General features: G+C 42.8%; 1 protein-coding gene across 1 annotated transcript in view; it reads left to right on the top strand.

The window, feature by feature from the left end:
• The window catches only part of REC114 (REC114 meiotic recombination protein), a 67,692-nt gene that overhangs the window by 28,501 nt on the left and 11,476 nt on the right, over window positions 1-27,715 (top strand). Inside the window, exon 3 of the mRNA XM_019533147.1 lies at window positions 14,823-14,906. Coding sequence (XP_019388692.1) covers window positions 14,823-14,906 — 84 coding nt within the window. The remainder of the gene's footprint in view (window positions 1-14,822; window positions 14,907-27,715) is intronic.

The following is a 27,715-nucleotide window of genomic DNA, read 5'->3' on the forward strand; positions in this document are numbered from 1 at the left end:
TGTTGAAGGGAGGGACTTGTACATTTAAGAAGCAAAATTGTGAGTGTCAACAGATTTTAGAGCATAGAGGGCTGTCTTAAAGTGGTATTTGAAAATATGCATGTTTTTGCTGTGTGAGAAGCAAGGTGCTATTTACTTAAGCAACACTGTCAGTTATCAGATGGAAGTTAGTGAGCAGCAGTTTCTGTACACTAGCTCTCTGTAGGATGTGTCAGTACACTGTCATACTTGTATTCCCAAGTGTTTATGCAGTAAAGTGGAACTCCTTTTCCTCTCCTCTAGAAAATGCAAAACAGCTTAAGGATCAGATCTGTTTAATGAATAAGCTTAACTGTAAACTAACTAGAAGAGTAAGACTGGTTTGTGGTAAAAGATTTCTTCTGTGGTTGCCTTTATAGTTCAATGGAAGAGATCAGAAGAAAAACTGTTATGATGTTCTGAGGCGTAACCAGAAGTCCCACACATTATGATATTTTTTCTTAGTTTAAACATCAAATATAAAAACGCTGGAAAGTAAAGAGCCGACTTATGGGGGCATGGAAGAACGGAAACCTGCACAAATGTATGTCAGAGTTGGAGAGTGTTCCTAGGAGAAGAGTGCTTATGTAGCACAGTCTTCTCTCCTGCACATGGTGGGGCTTTGGGTCCCTGGACATATTTATCGACTCCAGCCCCCTTCCTGAAGGCAGGAAGTCAGCTGGGGTCATGGGATCCCAGCAAAATAAGCATCCAGATTTCTCTTGAAGGTGTTCAGTGTAGGTGGCTTGAACCACCTCCAGCAGCAGGCTATTCCAGACCTTGGGGGCTTGGACAGGAAAGAAATTCTTTCTTATGTCTAGCCTGAAACGGTTTTGTAGTAGTTTACGACTGTTCGACCTCGTCATCCCTTGGGGTGCTCTGATGAACAAACGTTCCCCCAGATACTGGTGGTTACACGGATAAACTTATAAGTGGCCATCAGATCACCCGAGCCTGCGCTTTTCCAGGCTAAAGAGCCCCATGGCTCTCAGCCTGTCATCATAAGGTCTGTTTCTCCTGACCTCTGATCATGCATGTGGCTCTTCTCTGGGCTCTCTCAAGCTTCTCCACATCCTTTTTGAATTGTGGAGCCCAAAACTGGACGCAGTACTCTAGGCAGAGGTCCACAGATCAATTATGATGGTAGAAACTTCAGCCTATTTGCAGCTTGGAAATGGAAGAACACCTGTTCATTACTGGCAGCAGGAGAATGTGCTATCCTTTGACGTTCCTCCAGGTTTTTTCTGCCTTCACAGCAGCTAGTGGCTTAGCTACATTTTCCTGCTACAGAGTTTTTCTGGGGAAAATTCCATTTTTTTTTAGATTATACTAACAGTTTAACTCAGTAACTTGTCCAATTCCCACATATGGCTCAGAGTTGCGTTTGATTTTTAATGAGATTGTTTCCTTAGCTGCTCTTCCACTTCTTAACTGGTTAGTGGCTAGTGCATCCACAGGGTTCAAGGAGGGAACTAGGCTGAGAAAAAAAGGCAAGATGAAAGAAAGGTATTTATCTCCAGCTTTCTCCCATATTAAGTACTTTTCTGGGGGTGGAGTCTGCTGGCTTTGCAGATCGGTAGCAGTTTCCTTCTCAGCCCAATCTGGGCAGGAAAGGTGCTAGACAAGCTCAGACAGGCTTGCTGTGAGCAAGCAGCAGCCTGGCTAGCTAGCTGGTGATGGTCTGAAGAGCTGTATTTGAGAGAAGCAGCCCATCCCCCATCGTTGTGAAGAGAATGAAGCTATGGAAGATACCATATGTGCTCTTCTAGCTTGTACAGGCAGCTACTGCCACGACCTACTGCTTCTTCTCCCTTTCCCTATAGATTGCAAATGGAAGGCACCAGATGCCGTTAATGCCACAATGAGTTCAGTGGTGGCAGAGAGCAGGGCCCCAAAGGCTGCATTACCTTCACGTTGGGCAATATGGAGGTTAATCATCTGTTTTTGGTTCCACTGCTCCTCTACAGAGTGTATAGCATGATAGATCTCTTAAAAATAGAAGTCCACTGGGCTAGATTAGGCCTCAGACATGTGTCGGTCCTGGAGGTAAGCACTCTCACCTTCTTTGGGAGAGGGATTCTTCCTCTTTACGAGGAGGCCAGCATTCCAGAACAGTGTTCGAAAAATCAGATGGTGAAGTATTCAACCAGCGAGCCACATAAGGGACAGACCTTCAGAAAAGAGTTTACTTGCACATTACTAAACCAACCTGATCTTCCCTAGACAAGTTGTCATTATATATTTGTCCGGACCAAATTTTAAGTGTATACTGGTAACACAAGAGTTAAGTTTGATCATGCGCAGACAAGCAGACGCGGCCTGTGGAAGTTTCCACAGCGTGCCCAGCATGCGCCCCCTATACAACCTATTAGCTTGTCAATCACAACTGACCTAGTTTCTAACAACCAGCATACTCAGATCTGCCAACTATCTGGCTTGTCAGTCAAACCCTTATTACTGCGAACATACTCAACTCTGAAGAGTATGATGTAATTAGACTAGAAAGTTCCACAAAGGAGACAACCTGATTGGCTACCTGATTGTCATAAAAGGCTTGTGAGCCCCCCGCCTGGGGGGAGAGACGGGGAGACAAAGTGGGGGAGAGACCGGAGTGACAGGAAAGAGTCTTGACCTGAGAACAGAGACTGCGTTGACAGAGACTGTCTCGCAGGAAGAGATCAACCCGGTCCTGAGAGCAGAGGCTGTTCTGACAGGGACCGCTCCTCAGGAGGGCTTTAGGCCCACTGGTCTCCTCATGACTGCAGTTTTGTGATTGATTCCTCTTCGATCTGATTATTCCGTATTAATCTTCTGGCTACCGAACTGATTTTTCTCATCGACCGCCGACTACGAGCTCAATTGACCCGACCCTACATCAGCCACCGACTGTGACATCGTTACCTCGCTCCAGCACCAACCCCGGCATCGCTCCATATTGACCTCGGCATTTCATCGACCACCCGTTTCGTCCACGTTGGACTCTCATTACAGTTTCGTTGTTCGTTCTTCCATTCATGAACTGTTGACCAGCCCTGGGACTATCGAGTTGGGCAGCTGCACCTAGCTTCGGTTAGAAAGCAAGGGCTCAGCTGAAGAACCCCATGGGCCAACAGACCCCTTTGTCATTCGTTATCTAACTGTAACCGAAGCAAACTTCTCTGCCTACGCTCCAGAAGCGTAAGTAAATAAAATCCATCTGTTTTGAAGCCGCACGAGTCCCGTACCGCTCAGACTCCTCGCCGCTAATCCCGCCTGTTCGATCTGAACCACTCGGCCCACCGTGACCTTGGGGCCCCGATCCCCAACAGTATTGTGCACTCCAAGAAGATGCAATAGAAGGATAGGGGTTTCTTGCCACACTTTAGAGATTGGATTGTCATTCCCGGCTGCTATTACTGCTTACCATGCCTTAAGGTTCAGATTATTAGTCCTAGCTTCTGTGTCGACATGTTATGCCAATTCCTTTCACTAGTAGACAGTTATGGAATAATGAGGTACAGAAACTCAGGTGTGGGAGGACGGATATGCATTAAAAAGTTTTCTTACTGTGTACTGTCAAAATTCAATCTGGTATCACTGAAAGAGCAGGGTTTTCATTCTACAGGTGCTTTCACAGGCAGTTGAGTCTAGCTGGCATCTCAGCTCCAGTTTTGGAGATCTGAAAACTTTAAGTGGAACCAGACACCAAAAAATTGACCAAATTGGAATTGCCAGCTGATACCCTAAGTGCCTCTGGATACTTTCACAAGAAATGCAGTACTGTCCAGCTCCACAAGCAAGTCTAGTTCTGCTCAACCCCATAACTGCATGGCCTAAAGGCTTCTTTGTGGGCTAAAAATATAGGATTCATATCAGTTAAAGGCAAACATGGGATTTGGAATGAAATTCTCAAACAAATCCCAACAATCTTAGTCTTTTGTATAATATCAGGAAGTTGGCCACTAGTTCTAGCAATTTTGCATGTTGAGCTACCCAGGTTTTCATCATTAACATTTATTTTCTGTTGGAAAACATTTTCTCCAGGCCTCAAAGGCCAGTATCATTCTGGGCACCTGTATTTAAAGAGGGGCCTGCTTCCCACACTGGAGGCATAACACTTCTGAAATTCCTATTTTAACACATCTATGATCTTTAATACGATACAGTGAGTACAGGATAAAAAAAAAGGAGTTCCTTTCTGAAAACTTCCTTTCTTCAAGAATTAAGGGTGTCAGATTTGTTCCTCCCAGAAAACAAATTTATCTACAATAAAGATAGAAAAGTTGATGTCAAAGCCTTTGATTTTTTTGTCATTAGGCCAAATTTACTATAGTAAGTAGGAGGAAAAAATGCTGTGTTTTTCCTTAATCTGTGATTTAATTTTTAAAGTTTACTGTGGAAGTTTCCTCAGTTGGTAAGAGAAAAACACACTCCATGTGACTGACATGTTCTTTTCCTTTACCCATGCTCCCCACCCTCAACTGGAAGTAGGAAATACATTACGTAATGTAGCCATACATTCATTCATTAAAGAAAATGAAATGTTGATGTACAAATGGAATTCAACCCACTTTGTGCAATTCATTGAATGACTTGACAACCCCATTAGATTGATACCAACCTTTACTACCCTGCACAAAAATTGGCCTTACAATTAACTCTGAGCTGGTGTAAGAATGCACAGGCAACAAAGGATGGATTCTTCAATACGAATAGTTACGACATTCTCACCTCTATCTAGTAAGCATGAACCCCCCCCCTACATTTTTATATAGTACCTTTCATTTCAATACAGCACCAACTACTTTTTACTCATAGGGTGCTTCCCCATGAGCAGGAACAGTGCTCCTGCACGCATGCTCTGGCTCACGGCAAGTTGCCCTGGGTAGGGTAGGGGAGGCTGGGGCCAGCACAGGTGCTGCTTTACCTGGGGTCCTGTGGGGCCTCCCAGGGCTGCAGCAGCAGTGATCCAGGTGCATAGACCTGGCCAACAGTTGGTGTGTGGCTCTCACTGGCCAGGCTCCAGTTTTGGGCAGTGCATGCTGCTGCCTATGTGCTACCCTGCTTTTTTCTGGTGTTTTTTTTTTTGACACAGAGATCCTGATGTCAAAAAAACCCTGCTGTGGCACCGCAAACTGCATGTGTGCTCATAGGGATGTACCCATAGTGTTGATGCAGGAAAACCCTACCAGAGTCTGTCAGCTAAGGTTGGCCTACACAACATAACCAATACAATTGTATATGAAACACTAAATGCATCCATATTATATTTGAGGCCAAGTTCTAAACTCCATATTTGGAAAATAATTGATATTCATTTGAAAATCCTCAGAATGAACTAGCTATGCAAAATGCTTGTCAAATTTTGGCACAGAAATGTTGAGTTTTTCTATACGAAGGGAGAGGTTGAAAATAGAGACTAACCATAAATGGTAAGTTTTCTACCACTTGCCCATAATAGAATGTTATTTTATTCTTCCAACTATGTGCAAACTCCCACAAATCAGATATTACATTTCCCAAACTAAAAGCTATGGTATATTCTTCATTTGCTGTTCCTCATCTTGTACTTCAAGATTTTAAAGTTAGGAATGTATTTTTTTTTAAACGTGCAAATTTAGTGTAAAACTTTGAACCTGTTCAGTCGGGATGCGATTCATTGAGCTTTTAAGGATTTGATCCAATATGGTACAAGAAGCAAGTTGTACATTCAGTGATGAATAGGACATGAAGAGCAGGGGAATTTTGTTTGCATTACTTGAGTTAGCATACTGCTATACAGCTCCCAGGATGGTACAACTCCTGCCTGATAGCAGGAATGGGGCTGTGCATAGAAGAAAATGAAAAGCAAAATGGCTTCTGCAGAGGTAGGGTTTTCAGAACTGCTATGCATGACTTAAGAGCACAGGTTTTTTTGGAAGTCATTTGGACATACTGGCTGCATCTACATGTGCCGGTTTAAGGCACATTAAGGGTGTGGGTCTACACGAGTATACCGGTAAAGCACCTTAAAAATGGTGATATCTGAAAAGGCAGGTATCAAATTTATGTGCGAATAGCTAAAGTGCCTTTACGCATGTGTAGATATGCTAAGGTGCATTAACACTATGTATTTTGGCTAACTTTAGTCCCAAGTTGGTCCACCACCATGTTAATGTGCCTAAATCGCGTTACATGCACCTAAACTTAATGTGCATTAAGAGAACATGTAGACATGATCATTGATATGCGCCTAACAACAGAGATTTTCAGAAAGCTTTAGTCCATCTTGTGCCCATGCTTGACCTGTTCTTGCTCCTTCATCTATTTTGTACCCGTGTTGAAAATAAGATGGCTTACAAGTATTTCAGATTCTCCGCTCTTCAGTGTAGAGTTTTTTTTCTTGCTTAAGCTTATTTGTGCCAATTCTTAGCCACTGCTTGCACCAGAATGCAACAAGTGATCCTTACAGCACTCACACAGGGATCCGTAGGATTGAGACTGAAATGGCTAAAGGAGGACAAACAAGTAGTGATTAGGGCATGTAATTTTTTTGTACTAATTATTATATAAATCCCTTCCATCCCTATATCTAAATTGAATAGTAGGACTTGGGTATTCTACTAAGGGAATAGGGAATAATGGGGAATAATAGGGAATAATGAATTTAAAAATCCAAACTAGTACCACAGAATAAATCAGCAATATTGATTCTAGTTTTTACTTAGCCATATTATTCCCAGCTGTTTGAGTTCTGTTTATTTTTTTTGCTATTCTCAGTTGTATAGCTATTCCCCTCTGCATGTAACAAAAAGTCAACCAAAGGTTGAGCATAAGGTTAAAGCAAGTGGTTCTGCTTAGTCCTGCAGTTTACTAAATTTTTTAGGTGCTCTGGGAATTGAGTCATTATAAATGACTAAATGAAAATCCCAAAGCAGGGATTCATTTTGAATGTTCACATTCTATTTATTCTATCTCCATAGAGAGGATGTTGTGCAGGAAAATGACAGACAACCTAGGAGACTAGAGAAGGGCATTTAATAGAGAAGCTAAATAGGAATCTTTGTCCTCTTAAAACAAGTAATAATTTCCAGATATCTATTGCTGTACAGTTATAGGAGGACTCAGAACACTGAAAATGGACCTAATAAGCAAGCAGCTTTGTTTTAAACAAATACAGATTGTGTGTACCAAACTATAACAGATGTCAGAAAGAAGAGCACCTTTTTTTTTTTTTTTTAAGGACGCCAGCTATAGAAGCAAACCTAATACAAGATTAGAACTGTTTTCAATAATAGGCTTTTGCTGAGGTGCATTAGAAAAATAGAAATGGTTCCATCTTGGAAGCTGCCCGATGTGCAGAAGAGGCTGGTTGGGAAGAGCTCTTGAGAACCAATTTTTCCAAATAGATTAAAGGGAATATTGGGGTGATCTTCCTGTCAGATGGCATTGCTTATGATTTAGCTACTCTAAAATCGTACCTGACAGGCTGTTTGTTTTAGGGAATCATTTAAAAACCGCCTCTCGTACATGAGCAGCACATGTTTCTGCTTTTTGGGATACAACAGTTTAAACAAATACTAAGGTCAAAGGGGCTGTGTTTCCCCACTTCCGATGGCACCCATTGAACATTTGACTGCATGTAGATTAATGGAAACATTCATATTTTATTCTGGGATGGGGGGAGAAGGAGTACATTTGGGCCATTCCAGAGCCTTACCCTTGGTACAAAGAGGCAGTTTAGGTGCCTGGCATACAGTTGTGGGAGGACGTCATGTAAGAGTGGCAACTGCTCTTTTCCACAGGCAGCCTTTTCTTTGCTATTTGTTATTCTGCTGGGTCCCTAGGGGCTGTTTTTTCTTCTGATTACGTTTTGCCTTCCTAGTCATTAAACAAATTATGTTCTTTATCTTATTAAAGGGTAAAATGAGTTAATACATTACCCTGATGTTGTACATACCCTAAGGCATGAGCATTGATCATGGAGTGAGGAAGAACCATTTTGTGGTAAAACCTAGTCAAAATATTGGTGGCACATTTATGGATCACTTTTAAAGAAAAATTTTTATCTTGCTGTTTTAGAAGACATGAATATTTTAACTGAGGGGCATCTGCTTGTGGCTTTCAGACCAACCCTGTATGTGCTCTGATTCATGGGATAGACCTGGTGCTGTGGGTGCTGCTCATAGTGGAGAGGGTCGGTCAGGGGCACAAGCTGCATGTAGCCCCCCACACTAGATTGACCCTGTGCGCTGGCTTAGAGCTAGTCTACATCAGGCCATGCCAAAGCCTGTGCTTAAGGCCATTTGGCAGGGTACTGCATGCCGTTTGTAACATGCGCCAGGCCTCTGTGCTACATCTAGGGTCAGTCTGAGACTCACAGGCCGGTCTTCAGGCCATATCTGGCTGCACCAGAGCCAGTGCTCAGGGCTGGTCTGGGTGGGTAACATGTGCAGCATGCTGCCCTGGCCAGCCCCATGGGTGCTGCTCATGGCCCCAGAGGGCCGGCATGGGGCACATGCTGCTTGTGGCACCCTACTAAGCCCTAAACACTGGTTTGAACACACAGACAGCTTGGGGTCCAATCTTGACTGGCCCTGGAGCCAAAGTGCTGGCTAGCCCCCTGAGCTGTGGCTCTAGGTCCAGCCTATGCACTGCCTACAGCGCAAGCCTCTGGGCAGGGCTGGCCTATACCACCTGTGGCATAGGTGGCTGGCACAGGGAGCATGCCGCATGTGGCATCTCGCTAGGCCAGCCCTGCCCACCAGCTCCAGTCTGCACTGGCCTGCAGAACAACCCAGAGGTCCATCTGACCTGTAGGGCTCCAATACAGCTACAACCTGGATACCTGACTCACCCCTGTTAACATTTGAAATGCTCATTGTTGCTTATATACTCATTGATATTATACGTATTGTTGATTTTTCTGCTCGTGCGTTCACTATAACTGTCATTGAACTAGACAAATTATCTATTTCATATTTTAAAACAGGTGTGTAATCTTTGCACTTAAAAATGACCATAAAAAAACCCCTCATTTCTAATTCTTTGCAGTGATTTCCAGACATTATTCATACTATTCCACAAGCGTGTTTTTAAAGATTAATGGAAACCGCTTGGATTTGTCAGATATTCAGTTTAAAGCGGGTGTGATAATTTCAGCCTAAGTGATTGGCTTGCTTTTATGTATTATATACATTTAAATTTTTATTTCAAAAAACTGTTGTGGTAAGGCAGAAGTGTGGCCTTGAGTGTAAAGAATGGCAGCAAAAGAAAATCCACAACTGACCTATTTTTACTTCTGCTGTGTCAGAAGGTCTAAAGTTAAATTTATCATGTTTAATTGCAATATTTAAAAGAATTCTAATACAAAAAACACTTTTGTTTAAAATAAATAAGTTACAGAATAGAAGGAAATGGATATTTTTTCCCCAGATGTTACTTGTAGAAGATATTTATGGCACTAAAAATCATGTGTGCTATGTCCTCCTCAATTCTTCTACCATCTTAAATTGGTGATAAATTGAGACTATTGATTCTCTGTACAAATTTCAGTTGCAGTTGAATAGGAACCAGAAAGAAAGATCCCTTCTAAGTTTTTAATTTCACTCAGACTATAAAATTGACAGGTGTTTGGATGTGGATAATTGAAGGTGAACTTGCTTTTACCTTTGAAGTGTTTTTAACTAGATGTCTAATGTATATTTTAGAATGCCCAATTTTAACCAACCTCCAATTTAAACTACATCTTTTAAAAATGTAACAATAGGTACATAGTAGGTTTTTTAATTACTGGATGTGTTTACTGTAGTATTGTAATAAGACCTCATTGAAATGCATATACACAGCTAAACACAACCCTCCAATTTCCTGAAGTTGGTGTGTTAGAAGTCTGTGTAACATTGTGTTGTTTTTTAAAGCATTTAATTAAAGAAAAATAGAAGAAAATATGTACAGTATAATTTTAGCCAATACCTTGCTTATACACCCCTATAGTCAACACTAGGTAACATTGTATGTCGGGGTCAAATTCTGTATAGGTGAAAACATATGTAGGCTGAGTACTTCTCTCTCTAAATTATAGCATAGTGTTTACTTGGAAATACTGAAAAGTGCTCCCCAACATTCTGGAAGCAAGGGGGATTTCTGTATTGTATATTGCAACTGCTGCTTCACTCTCTTCTCAGCATGTAAGTCTTACTTTGTTGCCAGTGGGACTAACAGAATGAAAAAGAATTAATTAGGATATTTGAAACATATACATGCCTTAGACTTACTGCTAAAATTAGGAAAGCACTTAAAGTGTTTGGAAATTTGGTATGCTAGGATAGATATTTGTAATCTGTCACTACTTCTGTATACCACAGAGAGAAACTGTGCAACCACTAGCTTCCTGAAATAAGGAAGAATTTTAGTCCTGGTTTTATTTATTTATCTAGCATCTGTGGTTTCAGCTTATTGTTTTAGTCATCTTAAGGCAATGTCATCACCAGTGGGAAGAACTTGAAGGCTACCAGGTAGCTTTGTAAATAGACACAAGTCAATATGGGGCATGGCTTGAGCTTGTCCACAAGGGCATTTGGGGTCATTGCGAAGGCCCCATTGGTATAGATGAGGCATTGTGACCCTGTCCAGCTTGAACACAGTTGAGAAGTGGCCAATAATGGTATGGCCAGTTAAATGCCAGGTGACTGACTGTAGGATCTGAGGCGATACAGTGATTGATTGATGCTTGTGCTGACCATTCTGCATGCCAGTGAGTAAGTAAGGAAAAGTCAAAGGATTTTGAAAGGATGGACCATATTGGGCATCTTGAGGGGAGCCACACTACTGGTGGGTGGAATATGTCCCAGTGCGCTGGCAACATAGGGTTATCCCAGAGTCTGGCTAGTAAGTTTAATTCTGCATTTGTATGGCGGAGATGAGGGGGAGCAATGTTATCGAGTACTAGTAACCATGGGAGTGGAATGGGGCACAATGTGCCTGACACAGGATGCGTTGTAGCATGCAGTCGGGTGTCTACTTATTTGCTGTGGGATGAACAAGCCCATATAGGGTCACAGTATTCCGCAGCTGAACAACAGTGCAAGAGCAGAGAAGCATAGCATGGAGGCATTGGTACCCCAAGTGGAACCTGCAAGTTTGGCAAGTAGGTTATTCCTTGTTTTGATCTTTAAAGCAGTTTTCTGGAGATGCGATTTATGAAGTTGAGTCTAGTTGAGGGAGACTCCAAAAAAAAACTGAGTGGGTTTCAGATTTGAGAGGCTAACTGTTCAAAGTGATAGTGAGCTCACAATTAGCGCTGGCATTATGCAGCTGGAAAACACTTGAGACAGTCATTGAGATATTTGGTTTGAGGCACCATTTTAAGCAAAGCATCAGCATCCTTATTGCACCTTCTGCAAGTAATCAAACCATCGATTAATCTAAATGATGCTACCAGCAGACCAAAGTCACACAACTTTCAGATCCTAGTCAGTTGGCTATAAAATGTCAACAGTGTTTCTCCTAGCCAAGCAGATGTCCTGGCAGATCAGGTGGATTGTTAATCTGATCATCCAGCAATTCTTTCATTTTTTATAAAGCATTTACAAATACAACAATAGTACAACACTCTTATGTATTGTTATTGTATGTGTAGTAATGATAGAAATTGAAGAATATTTTGTTCGTTTAAACTACAGGCATATTTCTACATAAGCAGACTGTAGTTACCAAAAGGGATTTGATTAGGACCCTCTTTCTTGAGAAGTATCATGTTATCCTGAATGACCAGGATAAACAGCCAGTTTCACTTGTGCCATCTTATTTATTCATTGCGCAAGTTTCCTGGGACTATAAACAAGTCACAGCATAATTTGGTAAGGCTTATAGCTACATCAGTAGAGGCAGGAAGCAGCACTTTGCGCATGCATGTCTCCTGAGATATTAATGTTATTTGGTATATAAGAATCAAACCTATTTGTTTATAACAAAGAGCTAGTTTAGCCATTTCTCTCAGTTGATGCTGAATGCATTTTTTTTTTCTGAAGGAGTCACACTTCTTCCTTTCATCTTTGTTTCCATTTTCCCTTCCTTTTATTGCTTTCTCTCTCTTCTACACTGTCTCTATTTTCATCTCTTCTCCCTCCACCTCCCTGTACACATGGACAGTTAATGAGTGTCATGCCCATGTCCTCACTGCCCACCCCGACATGAATTGGAGGCAGTGCCTAGTGGCAGCAACACCAGAGCAAGCCTACCTCACGTGCTGTACCCTGTACAAAGCCACCCATCGCCAAGACAACTAGCAACCTCCAATGGCAGCTGCTGCACAGAGCACTGGTCACAGGCACTTTTGTCTGCCACTAAGACCTGGTGACATAAGCAGCCTGCCTTTTCTGAAAAGAGGTGAAGGAGGCTCTTTCATGCCTTTCTGGACTGTGTCCGACTGCAGTTGCTCTTTGCAGTCCTCAACACTTTGGCATGCTGGACTTTGACTCCTCTGAGACAATGTACATCTCATCTATCCCATACCAAGCAGCCAAGAGGAGTGCAATTTGCCTGGCTGATTTCCTGCTGAGCCAGGCCAAGATGGCAACTCTGCAAAGCCACAGAAACAAGCTCACAGGGTCCAGCTCTGATGACACTCTCCAGTTCTTCCACTTCCTGGTCCAGAGGTGTCATGTGAATTTGGACATTTCACCTTGCAACAAAACATGGACCACTTTGTGTCACTGTGGACCATCGAGGGGGCCGTCTGCAAGGTGGAAGATGGACAGCTGGTCCTACTGCTGTGCCCATGAGGAGTATGGAGAGGGGATTTTAGTTTCTGGTGACATGGTGCTTTGTTGCCAAGAAGTGTTTCATGATCAGTCCCTGGGAGTGCCACACACCTTTGCACTTTCCTCATTTGTTTTGAGCATTAAAAAAAGTCACCCCCCCACACCCAAAAAAGAGCCAACCCCCCCCCCAACAAAAAACCAACCACACCTTTCTTCCCCCCTCCCCCATATAGTATGTCCCCAGGCAGTCTCTGCTACAGACACTAATCAGGCATCAGCGTTTGTATGGTTTCATTGCAGTCATCCTTTCCAGATTATGAGTGTAGCTTTCTCTCTCCCTCACAAGTGAGGGATTTGAGAGTGAGAGGTCATATGATGGCTGTGAAAACTAGAAGTGTGGATACATTTACACTATACTGAAAGGTGCTATCACAACCTGGGTACCAGCTAGCTTCCGGAAACCAGCATTTGATAGCCGTTGATTGGCAATCAAAAGGAAATAGCTTAGGGACATTCCAGGAAAGCAGAAATAGTTTCATAATTGGCAACTGACAGATCCAGAGGCAATTCCGGACCAAAACTAGCGCAATACAGACTTTAGCATGGGCTGACCACCTGACACTCAGTCCCAGGTGGGGTTATACAAGCTATAGAACAATGTCTTCACAGCTGTAAGCCTGAGCTAGAGCGCTACAAGTTTGAATGCATTTACCTGCATTGCTGCCACCTCCTGATTGCAGCAAGTTGTGGGGGACAACGTATTACATTTCGGTCATTTGCCGTTCTGCCTGGTTAGGGCTGTTCTGCTTGCTTCTGGGTCCAATTCCTGTGCTTTGTTTTTTCTGGATTCTTGTTTGAAGGTATCCCATTTTGACTTTTTTTTTTTTTTTATTCCTAGACAATAGTTCTCATACCCTGGTCTCAATTGAAAAGTAGCTAACATACCCAAAATACTTCAAAAGTTTACTTTTCCTATTACTTGGAATAGTCATCTCAAGAATGCCATAACTTCAACAATGGGAGGGAAGGTGTTCCACCAGACAGTCTCTATTGGTCTTAGGACATAGGCAGGTTGGATCTGGCATGCAGTGCACTCTATAGGTCTAGATCTAGCTCAAAGCACAAAGGTGAGTTGTAAACCTGTGCTGTAAGGATGTGCTACTTGTTGTATCCCATGAAACTATTGGGGAAAACAGAATTCTTTGATGTTTAAGGTACTCACTTCATAGTCTAAACTATAAAAGGGGAAAAGTGATCAAACTACATCAGATGGAATTAGGACTTTTTGTCCTGCACAACAGTGCACTTGAGTTCCACAATTGAAGACTGATGTTCGATTGAAGTCTAGTATTCAGTGTACAGTGTTCTCTGGAGTAGCGTTGAGGTGCAAAGCCTATTGCCATGCTCCTGTTTATACGCTGTCAGCTTCTCAGATTTAAGGATTGGTTTTTACCATAACCAAGATGTTTTAGCTTGTTGTTCTGCCAAGGTCGACTGTGAACCTCCTCACATAACTGGAGCATAAGGGGAGTTTTATTAAATTGCCAGAACATGTGCTCATTTTAATTACTTCAGCATGTTCTTATGATACATCTCATTTAACCCAAGATGAGCCAACTGGTATTGTATTTTCAAGGCTTGCATGCCCTCTTAGGCTACTTCATAGGATTTTAGAGTGGAGTTCAAAGCTTTTTGTTGAAGCCATTATATGGTACATGTCAAAGTGCCAGTCACCACATATTATCTGTGAAATATGCTTAACTTTATTTTCAGCATACTGGCTCTACTGTAGTTGTATTTCAAATTCATACTATGGCAAAACTGAAATCCTGAATATTTAGATCTTGAATGCAACTGTTCTATTATTAACAAAGTGTTATAATAGATCATGTTTTTCAAGTAGTTCTAATGTGTATGAAATAATTTTGTCTTAAAATACATATAGTATTTTTAGAAATCAGGGATCAGCCCATTTAATAGCTTGCCTAACTGTGTGTCCTTTGCTTTAAAGTTTGTTTTTTTTCAAGGGGGGGATAAAAAAAATAAAAGTCATCGCTTGCTTTTTTTCTTGCTTGATTTTAGGAAGGTTTTTCATTAATCAGTGCTCATACATGGTTGAAGATAGTAAGAAGAACAGATTGCCTGTTGTTTGGCTCAAAATCCAAGGTTAGTTTCATTGTTGCTAATATTTGATGGATAAATTTGGTTATTGTCAAGATTTAAACAGTAGCTGTGGTACTGATTTTGGACAAGTTAAATGTGAAGAGCAGAGGTTATTTTACTGTTTAAAAGGTGAGAGTTCAGAGAGTGACATATCAACCAGTTGGATACTCTTCCAGATGCTAGTTAATACCTACAGACCCTTGGACTCATGAAGTGTTGTGGTTTGGTACAAGTTGCATTATATTACAAGGTTTTCCTACGTCTGCAGCATCTTTGGACATGTCCCAAGTTGTGCTGTTCAAATAGCAGGTCTTCCACCTGGATTATTTATATACAGTTAGTTAGATTTAAGCCGGTCCTTACTAAGAGGGTGGGTGCAGTGGTAGGACTAGATTTCTTATTTTGCTCCTTATTGTCCCATGGCTCACTGGTACTAGGGAATATAATATTCCTTTTTAAAAGCCTGCAGTTGCTCATTTATGCTGTATTGGCAAACAGTGTCATATCCCACTGCTGTGCATATTGGGTAGATACAGAATTTTCATCACTATTACACCATCTTGGTCTCAAAGTTTTGGGTATTGATTTCATAATAAACTAAACCTATGTGCAGATGAGTCAACTGCTGAAATACATGGAAGCCCTTTGGCTCCACTGTCTGCTTTGTGCTATGAGTGAACACTATTTAAATGCTTAATTGGTGAACCCAACTATTAGCCATCCATTTCAGTGCTTCTGCAGCAGTCAGGCACTGAGCAGGGCCTATTAATTTCTAGACCATCAGAGGCATTAAAACCCTCTGAGAAATGAGGTAACCAATTTTAATGAGGTACAGAATTTATTGCGGACTGTCCCTGTGGTTAATGAGCATTCATTACACCAAGTTTGAGTCACTACAGGGTCCCATTTCTTTCCCCAGTCTGGAGACTGTGCATTTAAAAGGGAATATATGACACTTCAGGCTGGTCTCCTGTTAGGTCTGGCAGTCCTGTGATGTGGGTGATCTATGCACTCGTTAAGCAAGCTGAGAACAGGAAATCATGAATGCTAGTAGTTCATCCCTCCGATCATATGGACGAGTGTTTGTCTCAGGATCTGGCAGTTGCTTATTTATTCTCCCAGTCATTGCACAAGCGTTAGCTTTTTTGCTTCATAAAACTGAGTTCATTTGTTTATGCCTGGGCAACCTCTGCATGGGAGATTTCTCTTTGCTTTCAGTGGCTAGATTTGCTCAAACAGCTTTACCCTTGCTGTGGGATGACCTCCTTGGAGTTCAGACTCCCTCTGCTGGAACAGTATAGTACCACACACTGCCCCCAGTGCAGCATCTCCATTTGACAAGAGCATTCATTCTGTAGTTAGACACAGGTCTGGAGGGAGCAGACCATACTGTCCCTGTTCAGAAAGGTGAGACTGGTTTTTGCCTCATGGGATAATTTTAAGGCAATGATGCAGAATTCTTGGGGTAAGAGAATGTACCAGCCAGTCTATGACTTACTCCTTTACCAGGATCTTCTGAGAGGAACAATGCTGGCTATTCAGGCATAAGTGAAAGAAAGACACCCAGCACAGCTCTAGCTTTGAAAACTGCTACCAAAATAAAATAATCTCTATTTACATACATTTGGATCCATCACCAGATTGCTTACAAGGCAGGAACTGCTGTTGTAAATGTGCATTTGGATAACAAAGAGAAAGCTAATAGGATACTGTTTGCAAGAATAAACACCTTTGTCAGAAGTTGCACAGATCTTAAAAATGATCAAGAGACTTTGTTCAAGTGAACACAAAACACTTTCTTACCTTGCATCCTTCCACTTCATTCCATTTTTTTTTGGACACAGCACCAGAAGATAAAACTATACCCTGCTTAACCATGTAGCTTTGGAGGTGAAAGAGATAATGAACTTGTTCAGATATGAGGGAGAGAGTGCTCACTAGGCAGACAGACAGTACTGTCACCTACAACAAAGCTGACAACCTCTTATAATGTTCAAGGCTTGAGAGTTGGGGAAGCGGGGGAGAGGAAAAAGAGAGAATGTCATTAGAAACCTTGGAAGTGAACCAAGTCAGCCACTGGCCAGGCTTACCTCCCTTCATTTTTCAGGGCTTTTAATAATAGACCATTTGACACTTGCATGCTTTCACTGGAGAAGAGCAGTAACTAAGCATAGTACTATTATATTACAAAGTAGATAATTAAAGCCTGTGACCACTCACTAGTGCCCCAGTTTCTCAGGTTCAAGCAGTTTGACTAGGCTACACACAAGACAGGTCTCTTTCAACTTTCCTACTTGACTTAGCTGCCACATCTGGATGTTAAGTCAGTGAACAGGTCACTGGAGAAGAGTGAGCCTTGCTCACAAGAGCACAGCACTTTTCACAAGCACACAGGCTCCTATGACTTCCTAACACTTGCCCCATCCCTTATAGCCTCCTTTAGGTTTGCCATCAGTCCTTTCAAGATTCATTCTACGTATTATCCCTGCTTGGTTTCTGCTAGGTCTTTCCCAGCACCACTCTCTCCTTCGATCCCTTTACAGTTTCTCTAATAAGTTTTTACTAGACCAGGCTTTCTTCTGGCCTACTTTGTCTTAGTGTGTTACTTATCCCATCCAGCCCTTCTCCAAATCTATTCCCATTAGCAGTTTTCTGCATGTACCCTTCTCCTACAGGACCTCTTCTTTTTTCTGCTACTGATATATTTCTGTCTTTTACTGTTGGGGGCCCCTCTTTTATATGCCTATCAGGGCGGGCAGTGCTTCCCAGGTGTGGTGTCCCTCTTAAAGGAACCTTTCCCTTTTGCCCTTCCTTATAATGTTGACCAAAAGGGGCCCTGTTGTGGCCAAAAGATACTGCACCCTTACATAGCTCATGCATTTAACTAATACTTGTTATAATCTAAGCAATAGGCAAAAAGCTGGGACAGGTGTGGTGAAGCAGTTAAGTGAATTATGCTATTATCTGATATGCCTGCAGGTGGAGTAGGTTGTGTTAACATTTCTTGCCCAGCTGTGAAGAATCAGTGGCTCTTAGCTGATTTTAAATCAGCTGATAATAGTGGCCAATAGCCATAACACTTGGACTGGTGATTTTGTTAGATCTTGTAACTTGTATCAGCAGACAGGAGACCTACTGGAAAAAAACCTCCAGATACTGAGATAAATACTCCTAATATATCTCTAGATTAGTAACCATATAATAGGTGAACACTGAACCAGTGCCCCTTTATAGTACTAAGGAAACTGCTACGTCTTTCAGATGAGACAGTTAGAAGTCTAACCGCTTATGTTTAAATGAAGCTCTGGGACAGTTTCAGAAGAGGAGCTGCATTTTGAGTGAATTCGGTCTGAGTAGTTCTAGTTAGTTTAGTGTTCCGCTGTACTTTCAATAGGATATGGTGAGGTGCAGAGGTGACTGCATTTTTCATATGGACCAGGTGATCCCTATATATTGTTTGTGTATTAATGTTATGTTTTAAAGTACTTTGTTACCCAGCCATTCTTGTAAGGGTCCATCTCTCCATAACCTAAGTATAGAAGCTATGGCAAGAGGGGATGAGGAAAGGGAAACCAAAGTGTTTTAAACAGGAAAAGTCTGATTGTCTTTTCAGAGACAGTGCCTACACTTGTCAGTAGACAGAACAGATATTGGGCATACACTGTCACACACTACTAAGAATGCTCTTTTCCCTTACCTATGTGGTCCTTGCTTTTTTTTGTCGTGTTGACATCGATTTTTTTTTTTTTTTTTTTTTTTTTTCCTAAGGAGGTTTTGCTTATTTTGCTGCTTTTTCTTTTTCTGTTTTTTCTTTTTGTTTCCTGTTACCTGCTTCACAGCTGTGCAGAATCTAAAGAATGATCCTCATCGGAAGAAACATGGAGATTAATCACCAGAATTATGTACTTTAGAAAAGATTTATGAAAACCAATCTGTTAACATTTACTACATTGAGAATATTTCATTTCTAGTGAAACATGCCAATTTCTTATTAATTATTCTTTTTTTTTTCATTATTAACAGTGTCTTGGAAACTCTTAAAGATAATTTAGAAATCCATCCTGGAAATTTAGTTGGAAACTTTTTTGTTGATATAACATTTCTTGATGCCTTAAATAAGCTAAAGAGATAATTTGTGTTCCATAAAAAGGGTACACATCCAGTTTGCTCCCCAGTTTTATAACCATTCCATGTATGGAACTCCCACTGATGTTAATAGGAAATCTGTGGGGAGCAGTTGCAGAAATAAATGCTCTATAGCTCTGTAAGAAGGCTTGAAGAAATTTATAAGCTGTCAGAAGGCCTGAGAAGGAGGGGAGGGGACAGGACTTGGAGCTGGAAGATTGGCTTTCTTCCTGATTCTTGACTTTAGGGAAATTATCTAAACCTTGTGCTTCACTTATTACATCTTGAAGAGAGAATTAACAATATCTATTTCCCCCAAAACCCATTAATATCTGTGAACGAAAGTTTCAGGCAGTTGCATTTTACCCCTGTGCATTAGCACTTAACTCTTATTTTTGCTTTTTTCCTGTTTTTATACAAGTCAATTTTACTATATTTCTGGAGAGTGGAAGCTACTTCTTTGAGTGGCCCCCTCTATAAATGATCATGTGCCTGGGTTTTTTTAAAAGCTGTGTTTGATAGGATCATGCATACATCCTCATTACAAAGCAGAAAGGGTAGAGGAGCTGTGACCTTCTCTTAAATCTTACTGCTGTGACAGATGCCATTTTCCTAGCTTGAAATTTTCACTTTAGAAGTAGTTGGGAGACATTATTTGTCTTTATTTTGAGTAATTGTGTAATTTGGATGCTTTCTATCCAAACCCCACCACTGCTACCATCCCCAAGGAGGAAAACACCCCTTCTGTACAGGCACCATATGCCAGCTGCTATTACTCTGCTTGACTTGAAGTGGCTTCACTTCCCTGGTTGACATGCATCACTGTGCCTTTTCTATCAAGGAGATTCACATCCAAGTGAATGCTTGGCATGTAAATCTTTCTTGTTGAGAAATATGTGGCTGAAACTACATTACCTTGAATAATTAGCGCAAGTTGCCTCAGACATAGCGGAGATATCCATTTATCTCTACAGAACCCAAAGGGTCATCATCAGCAGAAAAAGGAAGGTGCCGACTATCATCAGTAGGGTTTAGCAGCAAAGGAAGGCACTGACTAGATCAGAGCTGGTTGCCCTGGTGCTGGGCCATTGGCACCAAGTGCTGCCATCTCAGGCCTGAAGCAAGCTACTAGTTTGGTATAGACAGACTGATACTAGCTTGGGCACTTACCTAGAACTAATAGCATTGTCCTTACAACAGGGACTGATCTCCAACACAAGGATGAGGCTGACAAAAGGGCAAAATGGAGACCAGACACACTTTCAAACATAGTGGGGTACCACCCAGAAGAGAGATTCCTTCCAGGGATTAAGTGCCTAAGTCCTCTGTCAAGCCTTTTGTGCTAAGTAAACTGACCTTAACAAAGACACCTGACTTTGCTACTCATTTTGGGACTGATCTGTGCCCTTATAGAACTGTCAGTCCCTTCCAGACCTGGAACAAAGACATTTGAAGAATGTTATTCACAGCTGCTGGGCTACACATTTTCTGGAGTGGTGAGAAGAGATGCCTCTTTGCTTACCTGTGTGTAACTAAAGAGCTAGCACTAGAAATCCCTTTTACAGGGCACCACCAAAAAAGGAGGCAAGAAGTGACACTTGGCTGACCAGCTGTAAGTAGGCTGGTAACCATATACTGTGTTACCCTAACTCAGGAGTGGGCAAAGTACGGCCCATGGGCTGAGCTAATTGCATTCGGCCTGCAGGCGGCATCCATTAATTAATTGTATCCAGCTCCTTGGTGGCTGCCCCTGCTGTGCTCTGCAAGAGTCTGAATTCTGCCTGGTCCCACCTGGGGCAGTGCGTGTTGGGCTCCTAGCCTCCCCCACTGGAGGGCCCTAGCCCTGCCTAGCAGGCACAGCTTCTGAGCAGGGCTGCTGATGGCACTGCTGCATCTGCCTAGGGAACTGCTGGGCTCCCCTAACGACTCCTGTCCCTGCTGCAGTGTTCCAGGCAGCAAGTAGGAAGGGGAAGCTGCAGTGTTGAGGGGAGTGGGGTGGGCTCTGCCTGCAGCTCACTTGGGTCCTGCTTATGCATGGCTGGGTGGGGGAATATGGATGGAGAGGGGTGTGAAGGAGCTCAGCTGCTCGCAAAGGTCTGCTGGGCAGGCATGGGATAGGCCGTGGGATGGGGTGGGAGCAGCAGTAGGAGCCAGCGTGGGCTTGTTGCAACCATGCCAGGCAGACACGTGTGATGCAAGCAGCAGGAGTCATTGCAGGCTCAGCTGCAGCCCTGTCGGGCAGGTGTGGGACAGAGACCAAGAGAACCAGTGATGCCAGGCTTGGCTTCCTGTCCCCCACCCTGCCTTCTCTTAGGGGCTTCTCTTGCTGCCCACTGGCGACAGCTACTTTCCTGCCCCCTTGCAGTGTGCTGTGAACCAGGCAGGCGCAGCTGATCTCTCTCCCCACCCTCCTGCTCCTGTGGAGGCACTGGGCCTAGCCACATCACAAAGAGTGGGCAGGGGGAAGCCCCCCACAGGCACACACCCAACCCACCCATACCTCAACCACACCCCCTCCCACACCCCACCACACACATCCCATACCCCTTCCACATGCCCCACCCCCACCATACCCACACAGCTCCAACACACCCCATCCCCCACCATACCCACACACTCCACACATATACCCACACACACACCTATACCCTGCCACATATGCACACACCCTGTCACACAGCCCACCCCACACCATACCTGCCTACCCACACAATATATGAGCAAACCCCCTTCCCGCTTCTCCTAAAAGGAGTTCTTCCTGGGAAAGGGGAGAGACATCTGGTGACAATTATCAGAGGTTAGTGGGTAGGACTTCCAGTCACAAGATGATGACCAGGGGGTGGGGACCTGTCAAGGGGTTGGGCTACTTTTGCAGCCCTCGATGCCTCACCAAAACTCATTAAGTGGCCCTCCAGCTGAAATAATTGCTCAGCCCTGCCTTAGCTATACTGGGGCCCATTGTCTCAAGCATCCTGCAGAAAGTCCAGGAAGAAGTGGAGATTGGGTTCCCTGGTTGCATCATTACCCAGAGCACCCACTTAGGAGCCAGAGGTTGGCACTCAGGAATTGGGAGCTCTGTAGGACCATCAGTCACCACAGACACTATTGGAGTCATCCTTGTCTGATGACAGTCACATCAGCCTTTGCTGCAGTGGCTAATGACTTTAAATAGGGATCTTTTATGTAGCCTGGTGAAAACCTTGGGTAAAAAAATAGCAACACAAGAGAAATCAAATAGTTTGATATCTAGATTCTGTCAGACCAAGCTAGAATTATGCTTATAAATGAAAGTGTATTGGCACCAGTCAGGGGGCTCTGGCAAACCCTTTCTGTCATCCGTCCACAGCTAAATAGGTGGAGAAGTGAAACAGAGGAGCCTCCAGGAACAGTGAGACACTTTTATTCCTTCCAAACCAGAACTGTTGGTAGTTGCATCAGTGCAGGAAAAATTCAAAGTGAGAAAAGGCACACCAGGGAGAAATGAGTACAAGAGCTGGTCTTCTTCAGGTGCCAGTCCTACTTACGTGTTTCCTGCAGTTCCATGGGATGAACTTTTAGGTATCCTTTGCCAAATAAAAGTCCTAGATATGGGAGAGAATGACTCCCTGGGGAAGGTGCCACAGGATGGAGGTTAAAGGAGAGCATTGGAGGAGCTTGGGTGGTGGTCAGAAGAGCTTTAGAAGCAACCAGAGACTTAGCTCTGAAAGGGTTGCAAGGTTGGCCACAGCTATGATAGTGAGGCAATCCCTCTGTTTGCATGAGAACTGGTCTAAAGAAGCCCAGGGCAGTGGGTCTGCGTGAAGTGGCTAGTATTCGCTTTGGATTCAGGTTCAGCCAATTCAGGGGACAGTGATTAGATTTGGTTATTTGAATCGCTGTCCTGAATCGATTTGGCCGGTGCCGAATTGGCTGAATCTCCAAATTGAACACACCCCATCCCCCACCTGCTCTCCCAGCCCCGTCAGTGGCTGCCCTGCCCGCCCCCAGCATCCTGGAGCTTTAAAAAAAAAAAACCAAAACAAAAAAACCCTGTACTCACCAGATTGTGCCAGTTGTGGGGGCAATCCCCACTGTCCTCCACTGCCCTGTGCTGCATCAGGGGCTCTGCCACAGGCCCTCAGAGGCCCTGATGGCCACTGCAGTGGCTGGTGAGCGTGGGGATTTTTCTTTTTTTTCTTTAAAGTGCCGGGATGCTGGGGCTGGACAGGGAAAGTAGGTGGAGGTCAGGGGCCGCTCCAGGGGGCCAGAGGAGCAGGGAGGGGATGGGGCCTGGTGGGGGTCCCCCCATGATTCCCTTCCCTCTCCTTCAGCCTCCCTCTACCCCTTACTTACTGGCATGGAGTCTGGGTCCAGCTCCCTGAGGTGGTGAGCAGGGACTACCTGAATCTGCTCTGAATCTTTTTCCAAATCGATTCAGAGGCTTTGGATTGATTCAGACCTTTTTATTGGTCTCCTGATTTGATTTGGATTTGGAGATTCAGCTGCCAAATCGGGCCAAATCTCCGAATTGAGTCAGCAGCCAAAGCTTCACATGGCCCTACAGGGCAGTCTGACCAAGTAGAAAAAACTTCCTGTTCAAGGGGGATTCTTCCATTCTTACAAAGCAGAAACCTGTGATTATTGGCCTGTGAATATATTAAACATCCCAGGCCAGCTAAGCTGGACTCCAGTAGGTTCTAAAGTGTGTACCTGATTTAATATTCTGGTGGGAGAGAGGTAAGGAAAGGGAATTGCATGGGGCTGGATCTGTGGTTAACAGCATTAGTAGGCATAGATGGGTATGGTTGGCAGAGCAGCTGGAGTGGAACCTGCTGAGAACAGAATTCCATTTGCACTTCTGCCGTAATGTTGGAGGATGGCAAAGAAAATGTCTATCTGCAAATATGAAAGAGAACTCCATGAGAGAGACATTCCTTTAAACTGCCAGGATTATTCCTCCAAAAGTTGTGTGTGGCTCAGATGATTTAGCCACGTACCCAAGAAGCAAGGAAAAAAGAACAGCATTACCCTGTTAAAATACTGCACGGGGTTTTACTGTGCTTGACATCCTGTTTTTTAATCCGTGTAAACTGTAAGTTTGCCATGCCAATAGTTGCCACTTTATGAGTTAGAACAGGGGTGGCCAACTCGCGGCACAAGTGCCATAAGTGGCATGGGTACATAGCAGATCAGGGAGTGGGGCGCAGGCAGCACAGTGGCTGATCGGGCAGGAAGCAGAGTAGAGCAGATTGAGCAGAAGGAGATTGGAGTGGCACTCAGGGTACAGGGTTAATTTGTGGCACTCCTGCAAAAAAAGTTGTCCCCAGTGATTTAGAAGATTTTTTAGGAGACTTAATATTTGTGATTGATGATTTCCAGTTGTGAATTTGTTGCCTACTTGTGTTTTGGATAATGTTGCTATGCAAGTAGATAAACTGCACTGACAAGCGTTTCCCAGGTAAAAAATCCTTTAAGGATTTATGGTTTTATTAAAGGCTTTCAAGGAATTTGGTGCAGGGTGGGGGTGTAGTAGCAAGATAATTAAAATGTTATGTATTTTGCCTGCAGAATGAAACTTATATGAAGTTGAAAGACCAATGGTAAGAATTGATGCCAGTGCTAGCAGTTTTTTTCTGTGATCTTGAATGATAGTTTTTATCCAATACCAATCTTTGTACCTAAAATGTGTATGTTGCCTTTCCTTTTCCTTTATTTCCCTGTCTTGTCGCATTGTAGTTGAGATGACTAAATCAGAGAATTTTATTGAACTGGGGGAGATTTAAGAGGTAAATAAATTTGGAATAATCAGCAGGAGGCAAAATTTGATAAGAAAATTCACCAGATAGGACTGTTTTAAATACTGTAACTCTTCCCTTCCAAGGATTTTAGTCATCAACACAGAGGTAGTTAGCCATATTATTCTGAAGTCAAGCGGAAGGTAGAGGAGTGTGGCACCTTGGAAACTGGTTCAGAGATCTTCCATAGGCAACAACTTACTTTGTCAGATGCTTTCACTTCCAGTTATTAATATGCTTTGTAGTGTCTTAGTGTTTATATACAAAAGCATTTTATTAAAATCATACTACATACTTAATTCAGCACTTCTGCTTCATTAATTTGGTTTCCTATATCTTTCACATTTTTGACAATTTTAGGGTAAAAATGTGTCCCCACCCATTTAAGCCTACAGGCAAAATTCCTGGTGACTTCTGAATTTGGGTAGAACTTCTGGTCAGTCTGACCATGCGGTAAAATTCCTTCCTGACACCAAATACAGGCATACCTCATTTTATTGCGCTTCACTTTATTGCGCTTTGCAGATATTGCGTTCTTTACAAATTGAAGGTTTGTGGCAACCCTGCGTTTAGCAAGTCTGTTGGCGCCATTTTTCCAACAGCATTTGCTCACTTCGCATTTTTTAGCAATAAAGTATTTTTTTAATTAAGGTATGTACATTTTTTTTTAGACATAATGCTATTGCACACTTAATAGACTACAGTATAGTACAAACATAACTTTTATATGCACTGGGAAACCAAAAAATTCGTGTGACTCGCTTTATTGCGGTGGTCTGGAACCGAACCCGCAATATCTCCAAGGTATGCCTGTATGACCATGGGTGGAGGGGCAAGATCCTCTAGACAGGCACCTCCAGCTTTGCTTCCAGCTGGAGGATCGGCACACCCTAAATGAAGTCCCAGCCTCAGCTGTAGCCAACACTCATGGTAGCAAATAGGCATAGCTACACCTAGATCATCCCTGAACAGTCGCTGTCCAACTTCTTCTTGAACACCTCCAGTGATAAAGAGTTCACAGCTGTCTACTCCACTGCTTCACTGTTCTCACAGTGAAAAAGTTTTTTCTGGATATCCCATCTAACTTTACTTTGCTGCAATTTCAAACCATTGATCTGTGCCTTCCTTTCTAGAGCAAGAGAGAAAAGGGGCTTTCCCTCTTTATGGCAGGCCTTCATGTATTTGCAGACTGCTGTCTTGTACCCTTTTAAATGCCTTTTCCACAAGCTGAACATGTTTAGAACCTCTCCTCATTTGACTTGCCTTCCAAACCCTTCACTGTCTTTGTTGCCCACCTCTGGACCTTCTCCAACCTCTCCAAGTCCAGTTTAAAATGTGGAGCCCAGACTGTGCACACTACTCCAGATGAGGCCTAACCAGTGCTGGGTAGAGAGGCACTATCACCTCCTGTGTCTTGCACCTAATGCTTCTATTGATGCATCCCAAAATTACATTCACCTTTTGTGTGGCTGCATTACACTGCAGGCTCATACTGAGCCTGTGATCTGTCAAGGCTCTTAAGTCCTTTTCTGAAGTGCTGCTGTCCAGCCAGGTGTTACCTATTTTGTATTTGAGTTTTTGATTATTGCTTCTGAGATACAGCGCCTTGCATTTGTTTTGTACACTGAACTTCATTCTGTTAGCTCTAGCCCAGCTTTTCAGTCTTTTGAGATCCTTCCAAGTTGTGCTCACATCCTCCAGTATGTTTGCAGTCCTTCCCAGTTTCATGTTATCTGAAAACTTTCTCAAGAAGCTTTCTGTACCATTATCCAAACCATTTAATAAATACGATAAATAGCACTGGGCCCATCTGTCCACCTTGAGGTAGTTTTATCCAGCCCACGTCTCCAATTTATGAGGTCATATGGGACTTTGTCACAACTTTCCTGAAGTCCAGATACACAATATCCACAACATTCCCTTCATCCACCCAAGTAGTTTCTTTGTCAAGGAAGGAGATCAGGTTTGTTCAACACAATTTGTTCTTTATAAATCCAGGCTGGCTCCTTGTGGTCAGCCTTTTCTCTTCCAGATGCTTGCAAATGGCCTTCCTTAGAATATGCTGCAGTGACTTCCCAGGTATGGAGGTGAGGCTAACTGGTCTGTTGTTCCCCAGATCCTCCTTGCCTTTTTTTAAAGAGGGGCACAAGTCAGGTGCCATTTGACTTAAAAAGCTGCATGTATTTTTTGAGGCAAAAAGCTGCTCTGAGGGAGCATTAGTAATTAGCAAACATTCAAGAAAATATAGCTAATAATGTAAAACCTCTATTAGTCATGGTTTCAGTTATGTATTGTTCTATTCTGTTTGTACCTTGTATCTTTTCAGCTTCCAGTAGATTTTTTTTTTTTTAAGCCATCTGATTTTGCCTTTAAAAGCATCTTGTAGAAAGTGAGATTCTTTTGGTAACTTCCTGCCAGCTAACACATTTCATTGTCTGCAGACTTCACATGGTAACAAGTACTGACGGAGGTCTCTGTAACAATGCGTGTCAACTGGATGGACTTGTTCCACTTAAGTATCATTTCACTGCAACTGGGAAATTTGTGATTGCTTTTTCTCGTTTGGAACAGAAGGCAGAGACTTAATGGGGAAACTTTACAGGTCATTTCCATACTATGAGAAGTTAATCCAATTGCCAAATCAGCTTAGTAAATTTGAAATAAAAAAAATCCTCAAGCTTTTCCTTGTACAGGGGACAGATAAAGAAGTCATTAAAATCTGAAAAACATTTTGACATTTTTCCCTTTTTAAAAAATCATTAGAATGGGGTTATACTTGGAGTTCCTTAATATCACATTATGTACTGGTTGCATTTTAAATTACTGTGTTTGCAAATGTGTGGATTTTGCTACTGAGAAGAGCTGGTTTATCTTTTGGTACATTAGTCAAAGGCTTGAAAACTCAATATAATG

Source organism: Crocodylus porosus, unplaced genomic scaffold (assembly GCF_001723895.1).
Source record: "Crocodylus porosus isolate Cpor-Errol unplaced genomic scaffold, CroPor_comp1, whole genome shotgun sequence".
Lineage (NCBI taxonomy): Eukaryota > Metazoa > Chordata > Crocodylia > Crocodylidae > Crocodylus > Crocodylus porosus.